Source organism: Miniopterus schreibersii (genome assembly GCF_964146895.1).
Source record: "Miniopterus schreibersii genome assembly, chromosome: 17".
NCBI lineage: Eukaryota > Metazoa > Chordata > Mammalia > Chiroptera > Miniopteridae > Miniopterus > Miniopterus schreibersii.
Window position 1 is genome coordinate 1,220,281 of NC_138117.1, and position 26,494 is coordinate 1,246,774.

A 26,494-nucleotide genomic window follows, 5' to 3' on the forward strand; every position below is an offset into this window, starting at 1 on the left:
TTCCGCATCGAGTGGGATCCTGCAGCGTTTGTCTTTCTGTGTCTGGCGCCCGACTTATGTCATTTACCGCCCTCCAGGCTCATCCAGGCCATCACAAATGGCAGGATAACCTTCTTTGTAAAGGCTGAGTAATATTCCATCATATCCACATAGTGTCCACGCCCTGTGGTGTGGACTGAGCAGAAGAGGTCTCAGGCGTCAGGAGGTGGGCCGGGCCGGGCCGGGGTGAGCTCACTCGCGGAGCCAGCGCCTCAACAGAGATCGACGCAGTGACCAGGATTTGTATCCTGAGTGCGCTTTTGAAATCCTCAGCCAAGCTTGAAAAAGAATATATTCTGAGCGGTATCAATATAATTTTTAAATTAGTCTGAGCTATTTAAATTATTCTACTACAGAGAAAAAGTCTGAAAAAGGTTTCTATCCATGCGATAAATAATCATTCTGATAATAAAGCCGCTCATGCAAAAACTCACCCACTGAAAACCTGGCCCGAATCAGAGTTTCAGTTCCAAATGCAGCCGATTCATATGCAAAGTCTTCCCTTAAAAAGGTCAACTTCACGCTGGAGAGGTAGGAAGAAATAATTCAGGTGGGAGATTTCCTTTCGTGCCTCGAGGGCGGTTTTAAGGGGGCTCAGCGTCTGCGAGGGTCCCTGTGCTTGAGGACTCGCGTTCTGTCCCAACACGGACTTTGACATCCCGACTCTCAGGTGTCCACGGAGCAGGAACTTCCTGCTCCGTTCCTCTGTGCTGTTCATGGAAAAGCTGTGAAAACCGTTTTCAGGGCAAAACTGGTTCTAGATGAAGACTTAGATCTTAGAATCTTAACTGAATGATCACTCAGTTCTATTTTTTCCATTGCTTTTTAGAGAGAATAGAAGGGAGGGAGGGGAGGAGAGAGAGAGGGAGAGAAACGTTGATGTGAGAGAGGCACTTTGATTGGCTGCCTCCCATATGCGGGGATCGAACCTACGACTGAGGTACGTGCCCTTGACCAGAACTGAACCCAAGACTCTTCAGTCCGTGGACCGATGCTCTAACCACTGAACCAAACAGGCCAGGGCTCTAAGTCATATCTAAGTCATACCCAAGTCATGTCTAAGTCATACCTAAGTCATTTCTAAGTCATACCTAATTCATGTCTAAGTCACACCCAAGTCATATCTAAATCATACCTAATTCATGTCTAAGTTATGCCTAAGTCACGTCTAAGTCATACCTTAACCCGCCAGGTCAGTTTTCCCGTTTTGAGTATTTGCTGAGTTAGAAATCTTTCTTCTTTGCAAACTTTTTCTCAGGGCTCCACTACTGAGTTCTGAACTCCGATGAGTTTGGAACAAAGGTTGGGGAGGGTGTGCGATAGAAAATGACTTTGCTTCAGAGAAGTGGGAGGCCAGGGCCGCCGAAGGCGCACTCCGCGAGGCGTGGAAGGAGCGATTCCGCCCCGACTCGAGGCAGGACGCGCGCACCCCGAATAAAAGGTCTCTCAGGCTTAACGGTCTTGAACAGCAGCAGCTGCTGACCAGCGGAGCAAAGAGGCTGCTCCAGCGAGTCCTCTGGACAGACCCGCTCGCCCTGTCGCTTTTCATGAAGTCGTCCAGTAAATCACGGGCTCCATTTCCTTCCCCTGCCTCCCACACCGTTGTTCTGACTCCTGAGATTCAAGCGGCTTCCGAGACGCCTCGATGAGCAGCAGGAGGGGGGGAACCGTGGTGCTCAGAGCGACAGAAATATCCAAAGGCCACGGACAAAGTCATGAAAGGAACTGATGTGATCACTCGCAAATCTAACCCATCGAGTTCTGGTCACCGAGCGTGAGAACGGCGGCCTCCTGGATGGGACGGTTTTTCATCAAACCCTGCGAGGCTCCCTCAAAGCCACACATCACGTCTTCCGACGCCTCCTGAGACTTGGCGACATCGACCGTAACGCCAAGAGAAGTCCTCCCACTGGGCGTTTTAACATATTAGTCAAAGGATCATCGGAGAGAACCATTAAAAAACAACTTCGCTCATTTTTATTAGTTCTAAATGCCTGAAAATCATCCATGTGTTCTTGTCAACATCATTAATATTATTATTTTACTATTTTATTGATTTTTTTAGAGAGGGAGGAAGGGAGAGAAACATTGATGTCAGAGAGCAAAGTGTCTATCCGCCGCCTCCTGCCCGCCCCCGACTGGGGATCGAGCCCGCAACCCGGGCCTGTGCCCTGACGGGAATCGAACCGGCAGCCTTTCAGTGCCCAGGGAGACGCTCAGCCGGGTGGCACCGGCCAGAGCAACAACATGCTATTAACAGATTAAGTATCGGGGGAATTTTTAGAACCAACCTGAGCACGTTTACATGATGAGACTACAGATAATTACGGCCCACCCTGTTTGGAGTTTATTGAGGACACAGGATTTCATGCTCGCTCATCAGCTGAATTTCTGAGGTCACCACGCAGCGCGGGGTGCGTTTTACTTAAGTCTTTACGAAACGTAGAAGGCGAGGTCGCTGCAGGAACGATGGGCCCAAGGACACGTTATGACTGAATATGGGGTCATATGAGTGAAATACCATCTCAGTAAACCTCGCTAATTTAAATCAAAAGTTGATTAAAGAATTGAGGCTTAAAATATTTAGACATATACTCACCCAACCGATAGGAACGGCTCCTTTGACTCAAGTCTGTGAAAAAAAAAAAAAAAATGAAAAGTTTATTTTAATATAACAACATGCTCTACATTTAAAGTTGCTTTTGTAGAAATCTGACGGAATTATGATACTTGTTGGGATGAAAATGCACAAATTAGCACCAGTAAAGAGCTATAAATATTAACACCTAACCTGGACTAATTCCAATTCTAGCTCCATCGATAGAGAGGCTAAAAAAAATGAAAAAATAACAAAATACAATAAAGGATAAAAAGAAATATCAGGAGGCAAATATAAAAAAATAACTAAAATAAAATTAGTAAACCACAAAACAAACAAACAAACAGAACATTCTGGGTCTTAGTTTTCTCATCACAACATAGGCTAGAATTGCATCCGGCAAATTTTCCTCCGTCTTAAATTAACTATATATTCTTTGCAAAAGGTAAGGCAATCAGAAAAGTACCCCTTCTCAATATTTCCTAATTTATAACTAAGGAGACCGGTTGGTGGGTGCACACTGGCCACTTTATTTTCATTAAGCTTCTTATCATATGATTGATTATAGGTTAAATATAGGCAAGTATTGAAGACGTTTTCATCTAAACCCGGGCGCTTAACATTTTAAAAAAGGCTTCTTGTTTTAAAATGTTTTAATTACATGTATGTTGCCATCTTTCTCGACAATTTCAATAACCATGAGATGACGCCCAAGGATACGTTTATTGATATTTTTAGAGAGAGAAACAGAGAGAGAGAAGCGTCAATCGGTTGCCTCCCATGGGCTCCCCACCCGGGGACCGAGCCCACAGCCTTCTGGTGTCCGGGGAACGACACTCCAACCAACCGACCCACCGGGCCAGGGCTTTCCGTGTGGTTTTTTATCGCTTTTCTTACCAACCACTTTACTGCAGGCAACTTGTCTACTTACAAATTCGGTTTAGCTCGGCCTTGCTGCCTTTAGACCACTTCTGCGCTGTGCTGACTTTCCTTCCTTCCCCCACGCACGGTCTGTTACCTTTGAGTCTCCTAACGCCTCTGTAAAGCCCGTCGTGACGCCTTTCTCTTACGGGACAGTCCTGTCCCTGCATCTGTACTTCTATCTGTCACCGTGACAGTCTCAGGACAAAGTCCTGGGCTGCAAGGCGGGGGGTTCATTGAGCCTGGTAACAACCTTCACGGGCCGCCTGCTCAGACAAGAGCACCTGGCCGTTCTGTTGAGCCCCCCAAGGGGCCCAGGTGGGGAGCTTTGCTGCTGCTCCGTGAGCCGAGGCAGCTGTCCCCGGAGACAGGCCCGGGTGCCAGGGCTCCCCAGCATTTTCAGAGGTGACGCGGAGCAGGAAATCTGGGTGGGGAGCCACCACCGGGCCACCCTGCCTCATGTCTCATCCTCAGAGTGGTGACCAGTGACCCCCAGCGAGCGATGCTCCGCTTTGTAACCAAGCTCAGCCGCCGTTCATCTCATGGGGTCGGCCCCCAGCCTTGCGATGACCCAGAGATCCTCATGCTTCTCTCATTCATCACGTAGCAAACGTCACGGCCGGCTCAGGGCTGCAGCGAAGAGCACGAGGTGAGGCCTGGCCGGTTCGCTCAGTGGTTAGAGCATCGGCCTGTGGACTGAAGGGTCCTGGGTTCGATTCCAGCCAAGGACACACAGCTTGGTCACAGGCTTGATCCCCTGCTCCAGTTGGGGCGCATGCGGGAGGCAAACCATCGATGTGTTTCTCTCACATCAATGTTTCTCTCTCCCCCCCCCCCCCACTCTCTCTGAAAAGCAATGGAAAAATATCCCCAGGTGACAGTTAAGAAAAAAAAAAAGAACATGAGATTATGGACTTAGAGCAACTGGCAGGGTTCCGGGCACACAGCAGCCCCGGGTGGCCACGGCGACGCCAAAGACGGGCCATCACTCTAAGGGCCGAAGGGCCTGGGATACAGGAAAAACTCACTTTTGTCACTTTAGTCCTGAAAGTGAAAAGACTCAGTAAAAGAAGGAAAGTGCTGGGAGAAACATCCCCTGGGGGAAACTGTTCATCAATTTAAGCCTTAGAAAGATGATTACATTGCAGTTCGCCCGAGACGACGTCTCTGGGCTTTTTTTATAAGGTAATTGTTTTGTGAAGAAAATAATTTTTATCTTTCCTAAGATTTACTTTGAACAGGAAATAGGTAGTGAATTTAATAATACTTCATTCGGGATCCGGTGGAATTATGAGCAGAATAAGATAAACTATAACCCTCCAAAAAAAACAAACAGGCGCAGTAGAGAAATGAAACAGAATGCAAAATTAAAATCAATATTTGGGGCTAAAGGATTCAGAACATTTTGTATTTAACAACAACAAAAAACAGCTGCATTTATCGAGGGCCTGGTAGTGCTCAAAATGCGTTATAAATGTTGATTTATTTCAGCATCATGAAAGCCTCGGAGCAGGATGCATTTTACAGTTGAGGAAACTGATACCCAGAGATGCTAGTGTCCTTCCCAAGGTCACCGAGCTACAAGGTGGTGGAGGCAGGACTTGAACTAGGCCCTCAGGCCCCAAAGCTCATGGGCTCACGTCTCTCACGTCTCCCCGGCTTAGTTTTGTGGCCGCATCCCCGACGGCACTGCCACATGTCCTCGTTGTTTTTAAATTCTTCTGAGAGATCTTATCTGATTCCCAATTCTGTCGACGTTCCGGATGTTCCCAAACGCCCGGCTCTGGCATCACCCCATTTACGACGTGTGGCTACGTCTGCCCAGCTGAGGCCTCCTACGGTAGGCGCCTTTAACTCAACAAGCACCAACTCAGTTCCGTGCCGCCCGCCCGCCCTCATCCTTTCCCTCTTCACCCCTAACTCAGGGGCATCACTGGCCACGCGGGTGCCCGAGCTGAAACGGGAGACGTTTCTCATTCACTAACTGGGCAACAGCTCTCGGTGCAGCAGTCCCTCCCAGGAACGGTTTCTATGGCCAAGGCTCTGCATCCTGGTCGCAACTCAGCTGTGGTCATCGCAGTCCACGGGTCATCAACTTTCTTTTCTATTTATTTTTTATTTTATAAATATGTTCTTATTGATTTTTTGAGAGAGAGAGGAAGGGAGAGGTAGATAGATACAAACATCGGTGAGAGAGAAACATCGACCAGCTGCCTCCTGCACGGCCCCTACTGGGGACGGAGCCACAACCCGCTCATGTACCCGCCAGGAATCGAACCGGCGACCTCTTGGTTCATGGGTTGACTGTCAACCACTGCACAACACGGGCCGGGCCGATCATCACCTTCCATGAGGGCTGTTAGAGCCGCCTCCCCAGCGACCCCCCTTCTGCAGTGTTTCCTGAAGCAGCCGTTATCTCCCAGCAGAACCGTCAGTCCGCGATGGTGGTCAGGTTACGGTGTTAATCTGTCTGTGCGTTGCGTAAGCATTTCTTCAAACATTTTAAATCAAAAGGTTTATAAATTACATTTGCTCAGTGTGAAATATGAATGACAGGCTATAAGTAAACATAATATTAAAAAAACTTCTTCTTTAGGCAATTATAGGAAATGTTAACCTGTTTAGTTAACTGTGTGAGTTTTAGCAACATTATCATAGCTCAAGGCTCATTTAAAATAACTTCTTTAAATATTTTATTATAGACCCTTTTCTTTGAATACTCATAAGAATGAGAACAGCTAAATTGCAGAGCATCTGTAACAGATCCAGGCTCCTCAAATATATCACCTTTCAGGAACGCTCTTCCTTCAGGAGCCAGGCCTAACAAACACTTTTTCCACCAAACATACTCATATAAGACATTTTCACAATTATAACCCCCCCAAAAGGGAGCACATGGGCCATTTCTGCTTCAACAGGAGTTCACATTCTCTTGGGAAGTGTGCACTAAGGAGAACTCACCCTCAGTTACCCAGATGGATGGATATTCAGCTTTGAGTGTTAGAAGTGGACTGTTTTTTTGTATTTTCTTTTGCAGATATTGGCAGTCACACTTTTCCATGACTGTAATTTGGCTGGAAAGATTGGATCAGAAGCAAAAAGAGACTGTGGTTGCTACACAGACCCTGCAATAATCTACTTGTTTTTATTTTTTATTTTCTGTGCAATCTTGAGAAAGAAGAACAAAGTTAGAGGTATCTCACTACCTGATATCAAACTATACTGCAAGGCCATAGTCATCAAAACAGCACAGTGCTGCCCAGTAAGCGGGGCTCAGCGGTTGAGCATCGACCCAGGATCCAGGTGATCAAGGTTCGATTCCCGGTCAGGGCACATGCCCAGGTTTCAGGCTCGATCCCCAGCAGGGGCATCATGCAGGAGGCAGCCGACCAACGGCTCTCTCATCATTGATATTTCTATCTCTCTCTCCCTCTCTCTGAAATCAATAAAAAATAAAAACAATAAAAACAAACAAACAAAAACCACACAAAAACCCCCAGCATGATACTGGCATAAAAACAGACACATAGATCAATGTAACAGAACAGAGATCCCAGAAATAAACCCACACGTATATGGTCAACTAATCTATGACAAAGGAGGCAAGAACACACAATGAAGTAAAGATGGTCTCTTCAATAAATGGTGCTGGGAAAATAGGGCAGATACATGCAAAAAAATGAAACTAGGCCACTTCTTACACCATATACAAGAATAAACTCAAAATAGATTAAAGACTTAAATGTAAGACTCAAAACCATAAAACTCCTAGGAGATTGTCCAGTAAACACTTTGACTGGACACTCTTAGTAATATTTTTTCCTTTGGAAATCCCTGCTTGGGTGAGGGGAAGCAGAAAGCGCCCCTGTGCGAGCTGCTGGCCCGTTCACACTCCCTACACCACCGGGTGCTTTCACCTCGACTATTCAGTGTCGCCCTAGTGGGAACATTGCAGCCCTGGTCCGCTAGCTCCGTGGGTTAGAGCAGCGCCCTGATTCGCCAGGGTTGTGGGTTTGATCCCCGGTCAGGGCACAGCTGGAACCAGTCAATGATGCCCAGAGAAGTGGAAGAACAAATCGATGTTTCTCTCTCTCTCAAGTCAATCAATAAACACAAAGAAGGAAATCAGCTATAGGGAAATTGCACAACTATTACATTAGAACAGAGGCGGGGAACCTTTTTACTGCCAAGGGCCATTTGGATACTTAGAACACCATTCACGGGGCAAAATGGTCAACTTCAAAGTTAGCTATGAAAAAAGCTCCTGGGTTTACTGAATTTTGAGTCCCGCTGGAGGTTCCCTTGGCAGGGCCGGACCACATGGTTTCTCGAGCCGTAAATGGCTCAGGGGTCAGATGTTCCCCATCCCTGTGTTAGAAGAACTTGAAGCTCAAGCCTAATCTCTACGGCCACACGAGGAGGTGGTAACACGTTTGTGGGTGACATACAGTGACGTCATGGAGAGAAACAGAATCGACGGTGCTGGAGGGCAGGAAGCTCTGCTTTTCCAAATAGAATCGACTGTGGGTGCTGGAGGGCAGGACTCTCTGCTTTTCCAAGTAGAATCGACTGTGGGTGCTGGAGGGCAGGACTCTCTGCTTTTCCTGACTGTGCTGTCTGGACGGCACCAGGTGGGGAGATAGCCGTCAGCTGGTGGCGAGATCCCCAGACTTCAAGGCTACCAGCCGGAGCGCAGTCCCTCGTCTCCTTACCTGATCCAGGCAGGTCCTTTATGGTCTGGGAGCTTGCTTTTCCCACCTGTAAGGCCAGGCGCACAGCACCGACCTGGGGCTCGGTGGGGACAGAGGAGGGCTGGCCGCGCAAACACAGAAGGGAGGCCCACCCAGAGGGAGGCGGGCGTCATCATTAAGGACGCCAGGGAGCCTGAGAGGCTTTCTCGGGGCCAGGGGCTCGCTCTCTTTGTTCCCTCTGCGCCCGCCGGCAGCCTCAGCCCGTCCCACCTTCACTGGTGTAAGCAGATGAGACCGGCATCAACGCGCGTTTCCCGCTGCGGAGGCTTGGGTGCCGTAATGTCACGTTGCCGTGAACTTCTGCTTCTCGTTCTTTTGAATTCACGATTCAGCGTGACCGAGCCTTAGAGAAACAACAGCTACAAAGGCATTTGTTTCTCCTCGCGGGCGTCTATTCTCCTGAGCAAATCGAATCACTCCAAGAACTGGGAGAACAGGAAGACAAACGTCACTGCACCGATAGCGGTGACTCCGGTAAGAAAGCCGGCCACCGGCTGCATTTTAATAACTGAAATATCGGCGTTTCCAACGTCCTGCCTTAGCTGCGGCCCTGTGCGTCCGCTGACAAACGAACCTCCTCAGAAAACAATTTGCATTTCTCAGTTGTATGACTGTGTCCTTAGGCTGGCGAAGTCACCTGCTGCCTTTCACATCAACACTGCCCTGTGGCCAATAATTAACATTTGTTAAGTCGTTTAGCTTTCCATTTTTTTATAAAATCTTTTCAGTTAAAATTAAATAAATTCACACAACCAGAACACTAAGATCCATCAAGATACACTCCCGGTACGTCTTTCCGGGTCTCCGACGGCCGCTCCTTCGAGAGCGGCGGGGCGGCAGGTGCCGGCAGGGCCTCAGAAGTCGCCCAGTTCTGACCCTTGTATTGTACGCAGCTGGGGAAATGGGGCCGTGAGTGGCTGAAGAAGGAACAAAGACCAGGACGGAGCTGCCGGCCGCCTTTCGAGTGCCCTCGACTGTGCCGTGGCACCGTGACAACTACAGCTCAATTCCCCTTTATCCAGATGGCATCAGGGAAGAGGGAGCCTGTTCAAGGCTGCGCTGGCTGGTCGGGCGCGGACACCGACGGAGCGGCGACAGGAACCGAGAGGGGCCCACATCCATTAGCACGACGGGCGATCTGGGCCGCCCGGGACAGCGGCCCGCGTCCCCCCAGCAGGGCGCCGCGCGGAGAGAGAAGCAGCCTCGGCACTGACGGAGCGAAGCCGACGGGAAGGCCCGGGACGCGGGCACATGGCGTCGCAGGGCTGCTTTTTCAAAGAGGCTCTTTTTAAAAAACCAAAACTTCCAAGAGTTTACTTCTGTTTTCTTTCTCCCCCAAACGGACCGAATTTGACTTAAGCTAAAACAAATACACACAGAACAGCAAAGATGCTGACTACAGTCTCCGCGCCCCGGCTGGAACGGAGGTGACGGGGTGACAGGTGCGGACGCTGATCAACGGAAGCGTGGAGACGGAAGGGCCAGAGCGTTCAACTGACTCAAACCCAAGGGTGTCAGGAGAGATGAAAGGAAGCGGGGATGCCTCTCCAGAGACGAAAGGGCTGTACTGCCGTTTGGGGGGAATGGGGGTGAAAGGAGCATGGGGGGGTGGAATCGTGGGGCACAGCCCTGGCGAGCATGAGTTTGAGTCCTGGAGCCGTCGTTTCCCAGGGGCGGGACCCGGGGAACCTCTCAGAACCTGCACGTCGGCTTCCTGACCTGTACGGTGAGGGGAGCAATATCGACACTGCAGCGTGGCCGTGAAAATTAGGTCAAACCAGACGCCGCACGTGAACCGCCTACAGCGCGGCCCGCGGTCCCCAGCAGAGGCTGACCGCCCACCTCGTCAGGGGGCCGGCAGGGTTCCCTCAGGTGCGACTGGAGAACTGTCTCGGAGAAGGTCCAGTCGGACGAGGCCGGGCACCCGGGCCCAGCCGATGCTGCGCGGCGTGTGTGCGCCGACCGCCGGCGCCCTGCTGCACCTGGCGCCAGGAAGGACGCTCCTGATCCGATTCTTCACAGGCTACGCGTTTTGCCTCTTAAAGTTGGTGGACATTTTCTCCGCTCCCTGCCCCAGCCCGGTGCCCACTCACTCACCTGTAAAGTGCAGAAAGGGGCCTCTTGTTTCCAGGTTTGGGTCTGTAGGGTTTGGGTTCTCCGGCCATGTTGATATCTGGAAGCACAAGATAAAAACACCACGGTTAAGAAACCGCGAAACCACCTGAGGACAGTAAACCGGGACGTCCCGTTCTATGTTTCTCCCCACCATTGCTCTGTGCACACGTCACACGCCGTTCGTTTATTCAACAGGTAGTTTCTGACCACCGACGGCGGCCAGGCCCACGTGCTGAACAGGCCGGGCCCACGCCCCTGTGGGAATCAGCTTCTCCTGGGGAAACAGGCGGCAGGCGGCAGGCGTAACGGGCGAGAAGAACGCGCGACGTGTCGGGAGGTGAGCGCCAGAATGAAAAAAGAAAACACTGAACAAGGCGGGGGGATGAGGGACGCCGGCTAAACATGAAGAGACGGAAAGAGAAGAGAGAGGAAAGAGGAGAGAGGAGAGAGAGAGAGAGAAATATTTTTAATATGTTTTTATTGATTTCAGAGAGAGGAAAGGAGAGGGAGAGAGAGAAACATCAATGATGAGAGTCACCGATCGGCTGCCTCCCGCACGCCCCCAAAGGGGGATGGAGCCCAAAACCCGGGCCTGTGCCCTGACCGGGAATCGAACCCCAACCTCCTGGTTCATGGGTTGACTCTCAACCACTAAATCACACCGGCCGGGCAACTAATGTGATTTTTTTTTTTTTTTTTTTAGATGGAGAAAAATTAAAAGAAGAAAAAATTTTCCAAGCAAATTAGTGAAAAGTAATATCGTTATTTGTGGGATATTTTTGTTTTGTTCCCTTCCCCGGGATTAAATAAAAGTTTAAATAGTTTAGCGACGGCATAGAGACTGCCAGGAAAAGCCATTCAGAGTCTTTATTGCTCGCATTTGGAAGATTTAGGGATCCGTTCCTGTTCCATTGAATAAAAATTCAGGAGATAAAGGAAACAGTCTGTTCAGTTTGACAAGCGAAGGCACGAAACCATACATCCCCCGGATACGGGCGCCGCACCATCACGACCGGCTTCACAGTGATTACGAGTTTAGAACCTCCGAGCAATCCCGTGAAATAAGCGTTATCCCCACGTCACGTGTGTGGATGCTCGAGAGACCGGGAAACCAAACGGTTCCCACAATAACATCATCAGCTCGGGTCAGGGCGACTGTCTTTGTTACTGAGCTCGGTCCATTGCCAGGCACTGAACTAGTGGGACGGAGGGGGGTGTCCCTGCCCCGGGACAGGGGACAGTCTGAACCTCGACAGCCCAGAACCACAGCCCCCCCGGACTCAGGCTAGAGCTTTCCCTACCGTCTCCTGCCTCTTTACCTGATTTGGATGTTACGTTGTTCTCTGCCACTCACGCCTGGCCCGGCTGGGGAAAGCGTCGGGGAAAAGTCATGGACTCTGGGGGCCCAGGAGTCTTGGCATCGCGGAGGCTGTGCCGTGGAAGGGGTGCTGTGGGGGACTGTCCGGCAGCCCTGGGGGAAAAGCATCCGACTCCCAGCTCTTCCTCCTTGGCCAGGTGGGTTCACACCCTGTGGTCAGGCGGGGCTGCCTGGATGCTCTTCCCCCAAAGACAGGACGCCCCAGTCTTGCAAATGCGAGCCCAGCCCACCCCGTGCTCTAAAGCGGGAATACTGGGGGGAGTCTGTGCCTGAAGCCGAGCGAGAGCAGAGCCAATTTTGTACAAAAGCGAATGGCTCTCTCAGCCTGTTGTTTTCCCCTCTGCAGAGTCAAAGCTAGCTCCGGCGTCTGCAATACGCCCGTAATGGTATGTTAAAATATTCACGGCTACGGGACTGCAACTGTAGTCTCATTTTACTGGGCAGTCACTGAGTTGTGACCATTTTAATGAGCGTTTGGACCTAGTTTCATAAATTAGTTCTGACACAGCACTACGGCCGCTGGCCTTGGTTATTAGAATGCTAATGCCAGGGTCGCTGGTGGGCCCGACTCGAATTTGTTACCACAAAATGCTCTGTGCTCCCTCCCGGGCTCTGTCTGCAAGGGCAAGTAAAAGTGGAAACCCGAACGTCCTGCGGATTACCTGGCAGGCTGACCATTGTCTGCACCTGCTTCCTCCCGGACGGAAACGAGGGTGGAGAAAGTGCGCACCTGTCCACACTTCCAGGGACTCACATCAGCAAAGTCGGCAGAAGCCTCGGCTCTCTCTGTTGAGCTACAGACGCCTGTTTCTTTTCTTACGTCGGTTTTATTTTCCCCCCATCGAAACTCCCGCTCCCTAATTGTCAAAACACCTTCGACTGGCCTTGAGGCGTAAATGGCCGTGAAACCTGGTAAAACTCTGGCTTTGGTGCACAGTTAGCCAAAATCTAGTTGAAAGAGACTCAGCAGAGAGCGCGCACCTTCCCGCAGGTAGAAGGCCAACCCTGAGTGGAGACAATTGTCAAATGTGACTTAATTCCTATAACTTTCTACTTACAGCTTCTTTCCCCCATCACTTTGTCTCTCACGTGGGATAATTTTTTTGAAGACTGTCTTTCTACACATTTCATGAATATCTCTTAAATCTCTACGAAGGTCAAGACGAAGGACATGTTTCGTTGAGATAAAACCTCTCGGAACCAAACGAGTCAGACATATAATTCGAGTAAACGCTCACCAGCAACACCGTGAAGGTGTTTTGGACCCCGATTAACGATTTTACAAACATACTGAACGACCTACTGACCTCAGCGACGGAGTCGGCTGTCACGATAATTAACCAAACCCGGTGAAAAAGAACCTCAGCCGTACGTTCATTATTAATGCAAAGACTTAATGTTTTTAATTTCTTTGCATCCCGAGAGTCTTTTTAGTTTCATAACTGGGGACAAAATACTGCTGAAGGAAAGTGAAATTCAACCAACAAGGTGTCTGGATGATTCGTTTCCCTGTAACCTCAGGTTCCTATCAGTGAAGCAAAGTGGACCCCGAGATGTGGCTTCTGCGTCCATCTGCCTCCCCCCCTTTCTAATTTCTCTCTTTTCTTATGAGTACACACGGACTTATTTTTCTCAGGTCCTTTCCGGGGTCACTTCACATGCAGTGTTTAAAACTCCAAAGCTACAGTGCTTGGCAGTTCATAATTCACAAACATAACGGCGTATCGAAGGTAACGTCGGGCGCTAAGCGCATTTACGTGGAGAGCTGTGTGCCGCTCACAGTCTCCTGGGCGCACCGCGGCGTCTGTCTCCTGCAGGAGTCTGTTGGAAACGCAGAGTCCAGGCTGCATCCCAGACCTGAGGAGTCAGATCTGCACTTAAAAAAAAAAATTATTAAAAATGCTGGCTCTGGGACCCACCACAAACCTTCTGAGACACCATTTCTTAGGTTGGGACCCAGGAACCTGCATTTTTTTAAAAATTGTATTTTAGAGAGAGAGGAAGGAAGAGGGAGAGAGAAAAATTGATGTGAGGGCGAAACATCCGTTGGTCGTCTTCCACGCGCCCGCCGACTGGGGACCAAACCTGCCACCTGGGTGTGTGCCCTGGATGGGAACCGAACCGGCATCGGGCACGGAAGGAGGAGCGCAGGCGGGTCAGTGCTCGTTGGCTCCTAATGAGCGTTCTGAAGGGACAGGACCCTGCGTGTGCGTATGTGGGAAGGAGCCGGGTTCTACGAGCATTATCTGATAGTCCTTGATCTGCGCTGGTTCACAGAAGATGCCCACGCCTGTTCATACCTGTAGTTGGCAGAACATGCAAACCCTGACCCAGGAAACCCGAGGCTCTGTCAAGCTCCACAGCACAGGGGAAGCAGGCTGGTGTTAAGAGCCAAAGATGATCCTAGACTGGGTGGGTGGGTCATGGGACCCAAAGCAACAACAAGGGTCCTTCCGTTCAGGAGAGGCAGGCGGGAGAGAAGGTCACAGGAGGCACTGTGAGGACTCAGCTCCCCCGTGTTGACTGTGGCAATGGAAGAAAGGGCCCCGAGGGCGGGAGAAGCACCTAGAAGCTGGAAAAGATGAGACGGCATCTCCCAAGAACCCCCAGAAAGAAACATGGTCCTGTCGACCCCGACTTCTGCCCAGCGAGACCTGGGTTGGGCGTCTGATCCACAGGACTCTAAGATACTAAATTCAAATTAATTCATAAGCCACTAAGTGGACGGTAATTAGTTACAGCAGCAACAGAAAACTAACACCGTGCCGTTTCCTCTGCTTGAGTGTGGGCCGGACTCGGCGACTCGCTTCTAATGACCACGGTGCGCAGAAACGGGACGTCGCTTTCCGGATCAGGTTGTCAAAAGACTGGGTCTCACATGAGTTCTCGGGAGAATTCTCACATCCTCTTGGATTTGCCCCTCCCTCCAAGGGAGCCGCTGACACGTCCTCAGTCACCCTGTGGCCAGGCCACATGGCGAGGCCTCGGGCCCCACCAGCAACCACGTGGGCGACTTGAAACCCTTACACGACTGGGTCCCCAACTGCCACCTTGATGGCATCCGCGCAGCAGACTAAGCCAGACCTCACCCAGGTAAGCAAGCATAGACCCCAACCCACAGAGACGGTGAAATAACACCTGTGGTTATTTTAGGCCATGAGGTTTTGCGATACCTTGTGTAGCAACAGGTAAGTAACACGATTACTCTAGATTTTATTTACCTACCAAACGAGAGAAGAGCCAGAGGGGGAAACGATCATCAGGAGGCCCCTGCGGACCAGCTCGGAGGTGACTGCGCACGTCCCACTGGAAGTTATGGGAGAATCTTCCCGTATTTTTTGCGTAACAATGTGCACCCATAAAAGCTGACATGCCTATAAATACAGTCAGCTTTTATTCGGGTTATAAATGGAACGAAAACCTCAATGTCGAGAACAAAATTTCTCAAAGCACGCAGCCTTACTAAGAACACGCTCATCCACTTTTACACGTATTTTAATGGCTCAGAGCCGTCACAAGCACTGCGAGTCAACAAAGGCAATTAACCTCTAATTTCCTCTGTTCTTTCTTCTCCTACATTTTTGCTTTTGCCGTGAGGTCTGTGCTTCGCGGAACGAAGCCTGCCATAAACTGAGATTAATTAATGGGCTTTCTACTTTGCCACACAGAACAGTCTCTAGATTGCAATATGCAAAGTCGAATGAACTTTTATATGTGTACATATTTGCATACCTGCTACACAAGGAAAATAACCTGACTTCATGCTACTTTTATGTTGAATTTCAACTGGAAAATGATTATTGAATGAGAGCAGATTTCCCTTTTTTCCTTTATTATTGTAATTTGTGTCGGCTAAGCAAATACATGTACTGGCCACGCTAGAGCACACGGGGAGCAGGCGGATTCCCGCCCCCCCGTCTTATTTAATTCTGTCGACACTCAGATCACAGCTTATTTTTTGTGAGAAACATCCACTGGTTGCCTCCCGCGTGCGCCCCGACTGGGGCCAGGAGTCGAACCCAAGATCCTTTCATGTGCAGGTCGACACTCGAACCACTGAGCCACACCAGCCCGGGCAATCACAGCTTCTTGGAAATGAAGTGTGAGCTAATCAAATCCAAGGCTCCTGCATTGCTAGAATATAATCCCCCCAGTCCCGCTTAATATTGACTAGCATATAAATCATCTCCAGGGGCAAATACAGAAGAAATAGGCAAAAGACAGACCGGGGATTCCCCCCCCCCCCATGAGGCTGAATGAATTTCCTTGCCTAATGTTGCAGGCAAGGAAAATTGTCTTTTTACAAATTAGTGTCTATTTCATTATTTTCTCTGTGAAATCAGAACTACTTTTACCTTCTGAAACTAACTGCTAAGGAAATTTCCAGTGGATGGAGAGGAGGTGTTTTCACGTGGAATGGCCTCGGCCGCGGTCGTGATATTTAATATCACATCTGATCTGAGTTTAATTATCAGCATTTAGTGCAACATTCATAAGTTATCAAAAATGTTTCTAGCGCTGGCCGGTGTGGCTCAGTGGTTAGAGCGTCTGCCCGTGGACGGAAGGGTCCCGGGTTCGATTCCGGCCGAGGTCCTGTACCTCTGCTGCAGGCTCCATCCCCGGCCCTGGTCGGTGGGCGGGCAGGAGGCGACCGATCGATGCGTCTCCCTCCCATCGGTGTTTCTCTCTCTCTCTCTCCCTTCCACTCTCTCTGAAAAGCAAAATATCCTCGGGTAAGGATTTAAAAAAAAAAAAAATTTCTCAAGTCCACTCCTATTCGGCAATAACAGCGCAGGCCCTTATTTCTGCACAGAGGAGACGGCTCTTCCTCTCCCAAAGCCCTCCTCTCCTAAGTTTAAATTCTCCCTCGTCAGCGCGCCCATCGCAGGTCATCGCTGCCTCATCAAGAGGGTACAGGTCCCAGGGCCGCAGGAAACGTCACGTCAGAACGGTCCCCACACCCCGTCCATCGGGTAAGGAGCCGGAAAGAAGAAAATACTTTTTGCACATTTAAAGAAGAGGACAGTGACTGTGATTTGATCCCGAGAGTGATCACAATACGGTCCATTTCGCAAAGGAAAACGGGCTCGTCTCCGCAGCAACCGGTCAGCTAGGGAAACGCTAGAGCTGCCTTTTGTTCTGTGTCTGTTAGCCCATCGCTGCCTCGCCCACGAGGCTTGGGTCATAAATCACGACGAGGAAACCTCATTGGCAGTATGGCTATGAAAGCAGGAGTGTCGCTGACGATGCTCACTGCCCCCTCCTCCGAGAAGGGCTCCGGGATCAGCAGGCAACGCGCATGAACCACGCTGGTAACAGTCCCCCCGTCGGGAAGACGGGCCTGCGTTGCCGGCAGGTTCCTAAACTCTGCCCGTCGCGTGGCGTTAGCCACCACTATTTATTCTTCGAAAGGTGACAATTCAAAGGTGGCCAAGCAAATGTGTTTCAATTGTGGGTGTGAACTGTGACCAGGCTGTCACTGTCATTTGAAAGTGTTGACACGTGTTGGCTCCTATCTACGGACAGGACGGGGCCCTCGGTTCACGCATGTTGTCTGGGTAGTTTTGGGGGCTGATCCCATTTTCTTTTCCCTTCATTCTGAGGGTCACCTATCTGTACATGTGTATGTCCCTACCTCAGACCTCTCTTATTTGCTTTACTCGGTCTTTTTTCTTCTTGATTAGAAATCAGGCCTCTAAAAACATTCCTGAAGCATGTTATCACTCCCTATTTTAAATATCCCTATTGTGTTTTCTGACGGGGGAGGGAGGGCTGTGGATGCCACCGGGGCGATAAAATCTGTGGCATATTGGCCCAGGGAATGTATATCCCTTATGCTTTATGGGTCTATCACTAATCTCAAACACGCGGAAAAATGTCGGTCGCCTCTATTTGCTCATGGCAATAAATTATAACAAATTTCCCGTAAACCTTTTTGGAAAAGTTCAGCTTCACCGCGGCTCACATGATTTAAAACTCTGTCTTCAGTACTTTCAGCCTAACGACATTGTCAAATGTCAAGAACACTCGGTAAGAGGCTTTCGGGTTTTCCTTTTTCTTTTACAATCTACCATATTTCACCTTTTTTATAATAGCCGTCAAGTCGGAAAACATTTGCCGTAAAGAATTTGTAAACGAAGTGCTTTACAAATTCAGTCTCGACGTCACTGAACGAGAATCGTGGCCACGTAATTCTATTACCGTCGCGTTAATAATTAAAAATACGTGCGGTTAATATGAAAACAACCTAAGACTGACGGATTACTTACTGTTTCCTAAACAGGCATTTTATACAGAGCGGCACTCACACACGCACTAATCCAGCCACGTCGCAGAATCTACCAATCCCGCAGACACGCGTCTGCCGATTCGACCTAGAACGCGTTACACGTTTTAGCTTGACGTCGAGAGGGAGGCCCAGTTTGTTCGAGGTGACAGCGTTGGTCAGACGTGTGGACACGGTGCTACAGTAAATAGGAAAGTGGGACCCTTGAGATGTGCAGCACCTGCCATACATCAGTGTCCCCTCCGCAGCTTGTCCAACAGCGTCCTGCTGGGGGACTGTCCAGCTGTGAAGGAAACCGGTGACCGAAACCCTGCACCCCTTTCCTTAGACCAGTCTCTTCAACCGTGCAGCGGAAGTGGCCAGTGTTTCCGAAGGGGCACTTCTAGCGCGGCGAGGGGGAGAAATCAGCGGGGAAGCCACACGACGTGTCCTCCGGGCGTCTGATGTTCGGCACTCGCTCGGCTCAGATTCTGTTTCAAACTCTGCAGGAGGCGGGGAGAGGAGCCACCGCAGGGTGACCGGGAGGCGGAGGTGGGGCAGGGTGGGAACCAGCCCGCCGAGCTCCGTCGTGTCCCCAGTCGCCGTCTTGTTCCGGAAGGCCGTCGTGTTCAAGCTCGGAAACACCGGCGCTGATCCCGCGGCCAACCTGTCTGACGTTAGCTCGCGGTACAGGAGATACGTTTTGAAAACTAGAAGATGCTGTGACGGTCATTTATTTTCCTGGGACTGCCAAGAAATAGCAGATGCTCAGGCCACAGAGGACGTGATAAATTGGTACGTAACCTCGTCACAACACACAGCCTGCCGCAGCCGCTGGGAGGGTGGAAGCGTTCACGCTTCCCCGGGGGCTTTCCGCTCAGGGAGAAGGTGAAAGCGCAGACTTAGGGAGGGCAGGACAGACCTGCGGGCGCATCGCCGACAGTGCTGTCAACCGAGCGCGTGAATCCGCAGGACCTGCCCCCGGGGACGGGGTTTCAGGGGAGCGTCGGGGCCTTCAGCTCAGCACGCGTGTCCCTTCCGCACTGTCCGCCTCCTCCACCGGGCGCCCGTCCCTCCTCCCGATTCATCTCCAAGACTCAGCAGCAGCCCCCCCATCACACCGCCCGCCGGGGGCTGCCCCCTGGCCCCCCCAGCGCTGTGAGCGCCCCCCTGTCCCGATCCGGTGCTTCATCGGTTTGCTCATCGGAGTGTTTCCATTTGACTGCAAGCGCGTCAAGGGCGGGCGTCCTGCCTGACGGGACCACGTGTCAACGCCGCCCGCAGTGTCTGACGCGGGCGAAGCAGCCCATGTACTTTTTTTCAGAAAAAATAAGACTGATTTTCATGACCCTGACTCGAAGATCACTCTAATGACCTTGGAATTACACGTGGGCACGTTTAGCTCTTTATTTGATGTGCCTGCCCTCGGACGGTGGTATTTCATGTAGATTCTACCAAAGCCTGAAATAACCTTTTCTATAGGAAAGTCTGCTGGATGAATTGAATATTATTTAAGGGAAAGGGCAGAAAGCAAGGTAGTAAAATAGTTCCCTTCAAAGTCTATCACTGGTACACAGGTTAATACTGAGCAATGCTGCCTTAGGGGAATATAACATCAATGTAATATTTATATTTGTTAACGTACTTTACGAGTTAAGACGAAATTAAGTATTTGTCAGTAACAAGAGTTAAGCGTGTCTGTTAATAATGACAACTCCTAGTTTCCAGGGATTCAGAGTTTTTGAAAATACTTTTGTCTAAACGCGATTTAGGCCGCGGGACTTGGAACCAGACAGGAATTTCCCTTCCGCTTTCTCTCTCTTTCCTCTTCGAGCTTAATCTTTCAGATGCACTTTGCTCACCCCGAAAATGGAAATTGTCTACTGCAGAAGCCGGCAGCTAAGGACCCATGAACGCGGTCTCATTTCAGTACTCATCTTAGCTTCTCTCTGTCTTTCAGGATTTGTAGAATAAAACTCAGTGAAACTTTTATTTCAGAGACGTCTTCGTATCAGGGGTTGGTGAAGAGACGTGCGAAACCTGCCGTGTGGAAGACGACACCGAGGACAAGAGCTGCGCTAAGCTTTAGGCGGAAAAGCTTTACCGTGGACACAGCAAGGCCCTCGGGACCCTAAGAGACAATAAACAGGATCGAATGTTTTCTTAGAAGACTGAAAATTCTGAATCAACCATCACATCTGATTGTAAACTACCTGAGAAGGGACCCCGAAGCTTTTCCTTGGGGGGGCCCCAGTCCCCCGGGAACAGGAGTGTTTGCCTATAAGACTCACAGGAAAGCCCGAGCTCTCCGCACGCTCCGCACGTCTGGCTCTCGTTTCTTCTGACTCCTGAAGCTTTTGCGACATCTTAGTTTCTACACCACAGAAATATCACTAAAATTTCCACGGGTCCATAGTCTGTCTTATACTGTTTTCCTTGTTTGAAGTAATTTCCCAAATTGTACTTGCTGGGAAGAGAAGATGAGCTTTTATTTTTTTATTTTATTTTTTAAAAACACACATATCTTTATTGATTTCAGAGAGGGGAACGGAGGGGGAGAGAGAGCCAGAAACATCAATGATGAGAGAGTCATTGATCGAGCCCGCAACCCGGGCCTGTGCCCTGACCGGGAATCGAACCCCGATCGCCTGGATCCTAGGTCGATGCTCAACTGCTGAGCCAGGCCCGGCCGGGCGAGAAGATGCGCTTTTATATTGTCTTCTTAGCCTAAAAGATGCGGCGGGTTGGCTGCTGTATCTAACTCCTAGGCCACAGCTGGCCGTTGGGATGCGTCACACACACTATCAGTGCTGATGTGGAATTCAGGCGCCTTCGGGAAGAGCACCGACTCTCCCCAGTACATGAGTATATTTACTGCCCTGAGAAAACTGTTAAATTGGAGCGGTGTGTTAATGATTGTAATTCTCTGTTCCCAGTGAAGTGAAAAGGAACTGGTCTCCAACCCCCCTCTGATGTCTCTCTCACTGCTAGGAAGTTCTGTCCGTCATTAGTGTTGGAGTGTTGCAGTTTTGCGAGGATATTTTGGGAAATAATGTGTCATAATTGCATGCATTTGACTTTGTGGTATTTTGGGACTGACTGAAAAGCTTGTCTCCAAGGAGCAAGGTCAGAAATAAAAACTGCAGTGTCTCACGCCTCGTCCTGAGTCACATCCCTGGACTTGCATTTTCTCTCTCAGTGTTTGCGTCTTGGGGAAAAGAGCAGGCTTCTCACTCATCCTTGGGCACCGGCATCCTTGTGGGGAGGTTGATTGACATTCAACCCAAAGCTTAAATAGCAGCTGGAGAGAATCTCCCTGGGTCCCAATCCAAAGGACAGATGGTCAGTGTCCAGTCAAGCTCCCCAGCCTGAGAAGGAAGCGGGACATGCAGGTACAGCCAGGTGAGAGGCTCACCTGTTTCGATGGGCACCTGCAGGTGGGCCGAGGCTCACCCGGGAGGTGCCACGTGGGAAACTCCTGTAGGGGTAAAGGGCCACCGATACGTAGCTCAGCTGAGTTCTCTTTGATTTTAGGAGCCGTGGATGGTAGACATCGTAGAATATATTGACAGGAATTTAAAAAAGTTCTTTGTCGGTAAGTTGCACTGGCTTTTAACTCGAGAAACTGTATGGTGAGTTGGACCGGCTTTCTGGCCCCGTCTTTCGTATGCATCTCCCACATTTCTCTGCTGCCTTGTGCTGCAGGCCGCAGCGGACAACAGCCTGTTTTCACACGTCTTCCCCAAGCCCGAGCGTTTCCTTTAAAGTCACTTTACTCCGCGTTGGCTCTTTCCGTTTTCATTCCTGGTACCTTGGCGTAACGAGAGCTTCGCCACAGGACTTCCCACGCCGCTCAAGCTTTTACCTGACCTGTAGCTTCGGCACTCACGCCAGCGCGTCCTCACGCACCGTTTCCCCGTTTCAGGGACACTGCTGTTTTCGGGTAGAACAGCCAAAATACAGGGACCGAGGTCAGGTTACTCTTATGAGAATCGTCAGCCCGTCTTTAGTGGCCGATGCGAACAGATCATCACAAAACAATAGGGCACATCGTGGCGTTCCAGGACTAAAGGCATTGCTTCTAAAATTCTATTTCTAGAATAGAGCTAATGACATGAACTTTTTGCTCTGGCAGCCGGATATTTCTGTCCACAATACTCCAAATACAATTCTCTTATATCATGCAGCTTGAACAGCAGAGAAATGGTCAGTGAAAGACAATTATAAGACTATCCCTTAAACAGGAAAGAAAAAGTCATCTTTGTCATAAATAGGTTAAACTAATAAACACAGAAACTATAACCAGATTTGTTGTTTTAGCCAATTTTCATTTTTAAAAGTCGTTTTTTTTTTACCCTAAAAATGATTTCATTTAGTCAATTGGTTTTGTTAGAGATTTGAATTAAGTGGTGACACCCACAATGGGAACAGAACATGGAATGACCAACGACAGCGATTCCAGGGTCGGCAGAGCTAGGTCTGGCCGCCCACTTGCTGATTCGAACGGACTGTGCAGAAATGAGACGTTGCAGTCTGTGAACATAAATCATGCTGTTCGACGCAAAGAGCAAGGCTTATTTGCAGCAATGTCCCCAAATAAAATGATGGCATTTCTTTTCGAACAAAAATACTTCGTATGTAGGTCAAAAACTCACACCGATTTGCAGCAACAGCCAGCTTTGGCTCTTCCTGCCTTTCCAATCGGCTTGTTCGTCTCCTTTGCACATTTTACCCAGAGGTGGTGACAGCCTCTGCGCAGGCCAGTGGCCCGTCTCCGCCCGTCTCCGGACGTGGCTGAGTGTGGCGGCAGGTGTCTCCACGTTGCCTGCCATTCGTCAGCCGGTCGCCGTGGCTGCGACAGGGCCCAGGGCCTCACAGACGCTTCCCCATTTAACGGAAGCGCCGTGGGATGGAAATAAAATATCCCACGGAGCTCGCTTCCTTAGCTCACTTTTAATCAAATGGGGTTTTCAACAAAAAATGCTCCCCTCCCGTCGACTCACTTTCTCCCGCCTTCTGGCCCGTTTCTCCTGCGCCCTGGCCTCCTGCACATGGGCTCCCCCTTCCCCCCCATTAGCTCCCCTTTCCCCCCTTCCCCCTCCTTCCTGTTCAGTAACATAGTCACTCATCTCAACATGGTTTTTCGCCTCCTGCTTTCTACCAGCCCCTTTTCTCTCCATTCCCATCACCGCCCCCAGCCACTGGCCTGGGCTATTTCCTTCCTCTACTGAGATGAACTGTGGTTGCCACCTCGGAACCGTGGGACACACCCGGTCACATTAATATTCCTAAACGACTACTCTTAACCCGTCTGACTGTCCTGCTGAGAGCCACGGGGAGGGCGAGGCCTCTGGAGTCGGGAAGGGCTGCTCTTCCCTTCCTTTCGGGCTCAGGGCTCGCCAACCTGGCCGGAACCTACCGCACGTCTCTAAGGCCTGATGTCCTTCCTCTTGTACAGCAGAGACCAAAACCCTTAGAGGCTCCTTGAAGATGGGCTGGGAGAGCGTGTTCAGGTGCTCAGGAGACGGTCACTCCTGTCCGCGCGCCACTGAGGACTTTCCAAGTTGAGGTCTCCTTCCGCTGACACCTCAGGCTCCCCCCTGACTCGGGGACAGGCTCACGCCCTCCCCATCCTCTGAACACGCCTGCTGCGCCCCGAGTCTGCCTTTCCGTGTCCCTCCACACCCGCCTCCCTACTTCCAGAGCCCGCAGTCTGCTTGTCCTTGAAGCTTTAATACCGAGGCGGAAATAATCTCATTTCCGCAGGCCTGCGGGGCAATGTCGTGTGCCAGCCTGTATTGTGTTTGTGTGAACTTGAGGATGGAGACCACCTCATGTATATTTACAGCCCTTACCAGGCCTAGCAAAATACACTTCTCACTGAATAAATGTTTGCTAAACAGATGAGTGAATGAAATGCTTTTATCACACGTAAAAGCTGAGAGGAACTTGGGCTGGAACCTGAAAAGGACTTGGAAAAAGCTGACTAGAGCAGAAAAAAATACAGCAAATTTTGGGAAACTGGCTGTCTTATACCACGAGTAATAAAGGAGATTCTTTCTACATCATTTTTTTAACTTTGGAAATTTTATATAATTGTGCATGTTTTGTTTTCAAATGTGGATTTAAGCCAGTTTCTGTTTTGTACACACTGTTGTTTGATACGGCTTAGAGCTGTTTTATTTCTGTGTTTTGAAAGTCTAAGTAGAGTTTACATCATTTCGGGTTAATGATTGCCCTTTAGTTATAATCCACAGACATCACATAAACTGCTAAGTGGTAACTGAAACACCTCTATTGAACTGTCCCTAATTTTTCAGCCATCCTCTGTAGGAAAGACATCGCAAAGCACTACACCTCCGAAAACACGGTTACATACGTGTAATCTCAATCAAGTATGTTACCAATGAGCAGGCTGAGCTAGCTGCACAGTCATCCAAAGTGATGGTTGTTTAAGGATGTCTTGATTTTATATATTTAAGTAGCTCTAAGGTCATTTTACATATCTGGGTTTACTTTTATAATAAATACTTTAGTTGTCTTAACGCTTCGTGAAGTGGTAATATTCTATTGCCCTATATCCAACGAAAATATAAACCTACACGCTTGCAAAGCACCATTATTTTCACAACCCGGAAACCGATGATTTCAAACTAAGATTGCTCAGCGTCACTCAATGTGTTTGCTACCCCAATGCATCCAGGAGAGAAACATAAACGGCATTCAGGCAGGTTGTCCGCAGCTGGATGAAGCTTCCGTCACGCCCAGTGTTTATGAGCAGAGCACGGAGGGGCCTGTGTCATTCGTCACGAGCTCCCGTAGCTGGTCCCGGCAGCTTTACTATCTCATAGTGACTCGTATCTCTACGCCGAAGGGCTGGTGGACGTGCTCTACACAATGTTCCCGCTCAACGAGAACAGGACGAATGCCAAAATCATTGTTGTTAAAGGAAAGGGAAATTACGGTTTTTACAGAAACATCCTCTTTCTCGGGTGAACAGATGTATTATCTACTCAAGGGCAGGGCCGCTCGGCTTTGATTAAAGCAGGCAGAGGCCTAATGCGTGTGTTTAGGTAGCTCATTCTGATGGTATCGAAGTCCTTGTTTAAAACGATCCTTTCTCCGGCTGAACTGACTGGGTTGATTGGGTTCATTGTTCAAAATAATTAACTACCGTTACTGCTAATCACATTCCTGCAAGGACGGGAAGAGAAACCAGCGTGGCCCAGACACGTTCCCGGCTGGTCTCCGTCACGACAACGCGTCTTCATAGGTTATTTAATGGCCTTGGCAATCACGTTATATTTGGGGGGGGGGGGGGAGGAGAACTGTGCTTAAGCCACTTCCCAAACGATGGAAATGACATTTTTGACAAAACTTTAATGACACCGGCACTCGGATGATTAAAAACAGTGCTGGTATAGGAAGATCGCAGGCAGCAGGAACATTATAGGATCTTCATTAAACACATACAATTGAAGAATATATAATCCCTGCAACTGCCGTAAAATTCAGACCGTGCTAAACAGCAGGTTGATTGCTCATCAGAAAGGAAAAAATGAATGAAGCTCTGCTCCATAATGAACAGGTGATTGCAAAATACAGTATTCTTAAACCTCATAATACTGCTCCCATTAGGAAAATAGCATCGCACTGTTCCACTGGGGGAGATTAATTAGGCCTTGGAAAATATACAGAGCACTTCCACTTAGAGTTTAATTACGGACTGTGGATTCGACGGTCGTCTGGTGAAGACCCGAGCACAGGTTCCAGGAAAATGGGGGCCTTGTGCACAGTGTGAGGGGAACTGAGGAGACACGGGCCAAAGGAATAGCTGAGAACTCGGGGTATCACATTGATAAAGTGTGGAGGAGGGGTTCCTTGGCTTGATTTTTAAAACGATTTGGCAAGGAACAGAGAAGAGACAAAACAGGCCGCTCGAGAAGCCTCCCGCAAAGCCAGCGGCTCGGGGCCAGAGGAGATCGAGGGGGTAAGTCCCAAGCGAACGTCAAAGATGCCACAGTTCTTAGAAACTGGAGCAGCGGGTCAGGAGACTTGGACATTTTTCCTAGAAAATAAATAGATGCTGCCTGAATTCCCTGAACAAACGTGCTCAGCACTCTAACGTGCTGGCGAGTTATATCTAATTCAGGGGTGAAACCTGCCTTTTGTGTCGTCATGAAAGACAGACAACCTAACGTGTTTAGGTGACGAACCTGCAAGTCGTTAGATGGACAGACAGCCACGCACAGGAGCGTAGGTTCAACCCTTTGCGCGTTGTTAGAAACTGTCAAGAATATTGTGCGACGACTTTATTAGAAAGGTAAATATATGCATTCATTTATTCATGTTACTGAAAGGAATCAGAATAAACTAAAAAAAAGTAATAAAAATAGAAGATCAATAACTAAAGCCAAAGACTCAAC

At 49.5% G+C, this 26,494-nt stretch overlaps 1 protein-coding gene across 10 annotated transcripts in view; it reads right to left on the bottom strand.

Moving 5' to 3' along the window:
* The window catches only part of RALYL (RALY RNA binding protein like), a 217,575-nt gene that overhangs the window by 24,851 nt on the left and 166,230 nt on the right, over positions 1-26,494 (bottom strand). For 9 of the 10 annotated variants that reach the window (XM_081116309.1, XM_081116311.1, XM_081116308.1 and 6 more), the window contains 2 exons: positions 10,408-10,483; positions 2,639-2,671 (listed from right to left, as the gene is read on the bottom strand). In XM_081116309.1, coding sequence (XP_080972435.1) covers positions 2,639-2,671; positions 10,408-10,483 — 109 coding nt within the window. Of the gene's footprint in view, positions 1-2,638; positions 2,672-10,407; positions 10,484-23,487; positions 23,777-26,494 lie in introns of those variants that run through there. The other variant, XM_081116316.1, reaches the window with a different exon arrangement.